At 26.4% G+C, this 4874-nt stretch overlaps 1 protein-coding gene across 1 annotated transcript; it reads right to left on the bottom strand.

Annotated features, from left to right (window-relative positions):
* Positions 1–383: 383 nt before the first annotated feature.
* Positions 384–2625, bottom strand: MKS88_004129 (dynactin subunit 2; the record flags this gene model as incomplete). The annotated part of the gene is made up of 2 exons (XM_067217280.1): positions 384–538; positions 696–2625. The coding sequence occupies 2 exons, from the start codon at positions 2623–2625 to the stop codon at positions 384–386; spliced, it is 2085 nt and encodes a 694-aa protein (XP_067071724.1).
* Between the last annotated feature and the right edge of the window lie 2249 nt (positions 2626–4874).

Below are 4874 nucleotides of genomic sequence, written 5' to 3'. Positions count from 1 at the left end.
GCTGTATGTTTGTCCATTTATGTTTTCTCGCTATTAATTACACATTTAATTAAGTACAAAATAGAATAATGGAAATGAGAGATAACAAAATGAGATAAATATACAGACGTAGGTATATATATATTTATTTATTTATAAGAGAAATAAAGTTCTAAAATTTTTTTTTTTTTTTCTGTTTTTATTTTTGCAAACTACATATAAATGAGAAGTTAATAACAAAGCCTAAACCAAATTAGGAAGAAAAACTGATTAGAAAAATTATAGTATATGCGCAAGAAAAAAGAAAGAATTTTTTTTTTCCCTCTTTTTTTTTTTTGTTTCGTTAATTATTATGAACAAAATGGAAAGGATGAAAATTTTATGAACAATTAATATTCAGAAACTTAATTATTATTTGAAGGGGAAACTTCTGATTGTATTTTTTTTAATGTGTCTTGAAGCAAATTAACATTTTCATCAATTTTACAGTTCAGTAATTTAATATTTTTCTCTGCCAAATTCAGTGTCTCGTCTAGCTTCGCTTGTTGCTTTTCTAAATCTGGGAATATGGAAGGACGAAGGAAAAAGAAAAAAAAAAAAAAAAGCATCTATGAGTGTTGCACGGGTAGATTTACGTGTATGCTCAGCGCATGCATAGATTTATGTGTACGCGTATTACACACATATGCCCACACTTGTGCAATTGTTCATCATACCTTCTATCCTTGAGGAGAACGATTGTGCGTTATCATGTATTTTTTTCAATTGATGAAGTCTGGTTAAAATATTAGGAATTATGTGATGGGTTTTTTTCCATATATCTAAGATCTTAAAAAGTTCATCAATTGATTCTTCATAATTTCCTCGTTCTTTTGATATGTTCAGGAGATCTTTTTTAAATTTTTTTAGGTTTAGAAATTCGGACTGAAGATTTTGCATCTTTTTTTTTACGCTCTCTAATTTATTTGAATCTAACAAACTTAGTTTATTATATAAATCTAAAATAGCATGGTTAAGATCATCATATGGAAGCATAGATATTTTATCAATACCTAAAACCTTTTCAATATTTGAAATTTTTCTTTCTAGCATTAATAAATCCGTTACCTGAACATCTTTTTCCTGCGCATTTGTAAGAGTATATATATCAAATTGTTCGGAATTGGAAACCCTAAGATTATCCCCTTTTTTTGTATCTTCATTATTCCGCTTATCTTCATCATCCCAATTTAAATTATTATCCTGCCAACGCTTCAATGTTTCGAAAAGAATCCTAGCGTCTTTACAATAATCATAGGTAGTGGCATATTTTTCCATAGATACTCTTTCGTCTTTTTCCGTTTTAAATAGTTTTTTAAGCGTATCATCATTTAACATATTGCTTATATCGTTTTTTAAAGAAAACAGTTCCATTAGTATTTCGGGTGCTTCCCTATTATGTAAAATTTGTTTAAGTATTTTTTCATGTTCTGCTAGCTCTTCGTCATCTAGTTTATTATTTATGTTTATGGGGTTTGTTTGTTCTTTTCGCATTCTTGTTATGTCGTTAATATATAATATAATATCCTCCACTTCACATTTTAACTTTTGTAAATAAGATAAAGGATCGTCTAAATAGCTATGCATGTTCTGGTTATACTCATACTTACTCGAATTGTTATACCTTAATTTCGAAGGATCAACATCTACAACAATACCGTTATTATTGTAGTGCTTAAAAATTTTATTTTTATAAAATTCGTAAGAATATATAGCTTTATTAGTGCATGTTTCGTCTAAAATGAGGCTTTTATTTTCGTCTGTTATTCCATATTTATTATTCATTATTTCGGACCCATATTCCAACGAATTTTTATTTTGTTTAACTTTAGAATTATCTGCTGTTGTTAACATACTTGATAGGTACGTATCTAAAGGAGAGGAATATATATTAACATTTATTTCATCTAAAAAATGCTTATTCATCGTAACTACATCTTTGTATAATTCATTTGGATCATTATGACATAATGTATAACTAGATGTATCTGGAACATATTCATAAACATCTTTTTCTTGTGAGGTAAAAAAAAAATCTCTCATGTTTAGTTTTAAGTTTTCCTTTGTTAATTTTCTACTTCTGTTCATATGAATATCTTCTTTTTTTATATAGTCTGATATATTTTCCACTTCAAATAATTTACTTCCACTTTTTTGCTCAATTTTTTTGCTTTTTAACTTTACATTGTACAATAGCTTCTTATCTGCTAGATAATCGTCACATGTACTTGAAATAATAATTTTACTATTTTTTTCATTCTCTAATGAATTTAACGGTATATTATCTTCTTTTTGTTTTTCATTTACAATCCTGGTAATGCCTTTATTTCGTTCTTCATTCTCATTAGTCGTTGTATTTCCGAAAGAAGCATGAATCTCTTTTTCCACGTTGTTTTCGAAGCCGTTTTTTGCGTATTCCGATTTTAGGTTCCGTTCATGTTGTTCATGTTGCTCAGGTTGTTCATGCTGTTCAGGCTGTTCAGATTCATATTCTTCTCGTTTTACTGATAGATTGTCTTGTTCATGTTGCTTACTATTATCACTTTGCTCAAAATGCTCGCTATCATCACTGTGTGTTTTTAATTTCCTTTCCGTTGATGTTTCCATATTTGCCAAAGTTCTCCTCGAGTGATTAGCCTATATGTTGTTTGCACTAATAGTGCTTATTTGTTTTTATTTTTTACTTTGTCTATTTTGTATACAACAAAAAGTGTACATATATAAAATGTTTTGCCGTTATATAATTATACTGAAGATGCTTAGTTATCCAATTTATATAATTTTAAAAGTTCACTTTTGTATATTGCAACATTGCACATATGGAAAGGTAAACAAGGAAAAAAGGAAAAAAAAAAAAAAAAATGGGGAATACACACCTACGCATACATTACATTTTAGCATTACAATAAGAGAAAAAAAGTGTACTTATGCGTATATATATATATATATATTGCATAATTTTTTTAAGTATAACATAAAGGAGTTTATTTTCTTTTTGATTGGTATTTTTGCGTATACGGAGAAGAAGCACTTGTAAGGTTTTAACCAAGCCCATGTTTCACATATTTTGTTATTCGAAAAACACATTCCATTTATATTTGAACTAGGGTTAAAATTGAAAAGACGCAAAAAAAAAAAAAATAAAATAAAGGAAAAAAAAATCAAGGCATAAAAAAAAGTAAAACTTTTGAAGACGGTTAAAACTGTGCATTTGTTTATGTTTTGGTATTTATTCTTGTATATGTTTACCAGTTTAAGCGTTTGCATATATTCACTTTTTGCTGCTTACATATATTCACTTTTTGCTGCTTACATATATTCATTTTTTGCTTCTTGCATATTTACATTTTATTCTGCTTGGTTATTACTCTTTTACAATTTTGCAAATTTGCTCTTTTTTCGTTTGCTTGTTTGCACTTTTACCGGTATGCTTGTTTATGTGCTTATATTATTGCCTATTTATGAGCTTGCAGCAACTATTGGGGGATTAAATATTTTACCTAATTCCCCTTCTTTAAAAAAAGAAATATTCTTCATTAGTTAACTGAGAACTGTTATTATTTTTTCTTATCTTGTGTCGTCTATAAATATACAATTGCACATATTCCTTTATAAAAGTATTTATATATATATATATTTATATATACTTTTTTTTTTTTTTTTTTTTTGGTGCTGTAATTCATAGTATTGTAAATATATATTAAGAAAATTCACCATACACTTTAATAATTTTACACGTCCTTAATAACATATAAAGCGTTTAATCAAAATATATTACACAAGTTTGTATTGTATAACTTGTTTCTGTTTAAATTATAAACAGACTGAAAACGATTTTTTATTTATTTATATACTTTTTTTTTCTTAAAGTGGAGAATTTTATTTTCTGTCCATGTAAGAAAAATATGTTCATATCAAATTTTTTCCTAGGTCTTTTTTTTTTTTTTTTTATGAGAGATTCATAAAAAAGCGAAAATAAAAGAATGAGTAAAATTATTTATATTACCATACAAAAATAAAGAAAATTCTTTACAAGAAACTCCACCATTCCAGATATTTCTATCGAATTTTATGGAATATCTTTTGTTTTATTTTTTTGACTATTTGAGCAAATTTCTAAAGTGCAGAAGTTCTCATAATGACTATGCAGCTACAATATGAATTTATACAACTGTCATCAGTTGTACACATAATCGCGTCTTTTTTTTTTTTTAATATGAAAATTACTGTGCTTTATAAAACTTAACCGAGGGAACATATGTTTTTCTTTAAATGGTAAACATTGAAACTTTTAAGGGTTTATTAAAAATTTAGCATTTAAATAAAAATTTTTTTTGGAATTATAAATATAGCAGAGAAGGGTTATCTATATATTACAAGTGTAAAAATGTGTTGTAAAATTTTTCCATAAGCGAAACAAAATAAATGTAACCTCATATTTGTGCTGTCTTTACCATAATTCAACTAAAATACCATGCTTTATTATCCCTTCGGATAATAAAATGGATGTATACAAATGTTTTTTTACAAATTAAATAATAATGTGCGATGTACGTTTTGTTTTTTCTTATTCATTACAAACAAAAACATAGGTAATTACAACTAAAAAAAAAAGAAAAAAGGTATATATGTATGTACGTATGTATATATATATATATATATTTATTCGTGAAAAATAAAAATTAACGTCGTGCAACATCTCATGTGCTCTACAGTTTGCTAGAAACATTAGAAAGTATAACTACAATAAATGTAACACAATTTTAAGTTGTTTAAGAATATTGCTAAAAGGAAAAGCAGTTATTATATTATTTATATGTTAACATAATTTATTCGTGAAGATATGGTACTAAGCG

This window comes from Plasmodium brasilianum, chromosome 12 (genome assembly GCF_023973825.1).
Source record: "Plasmodium brasilianum strain Bolivian I chromosome 12, whole genome shotgun sequence".
In the NCBI taxonomy this organism is placed as follows: Eukaryota; Apicomplexa; class Aconoidasida; order Haemosporida; family Plasmodiidae; genus Plasmodium; species Plasmodium brasilianum.
Note: the sequence above shows the minus strand (reverse complement) of the source record. Positions and strands in the feature narration are given on the sequence as shown.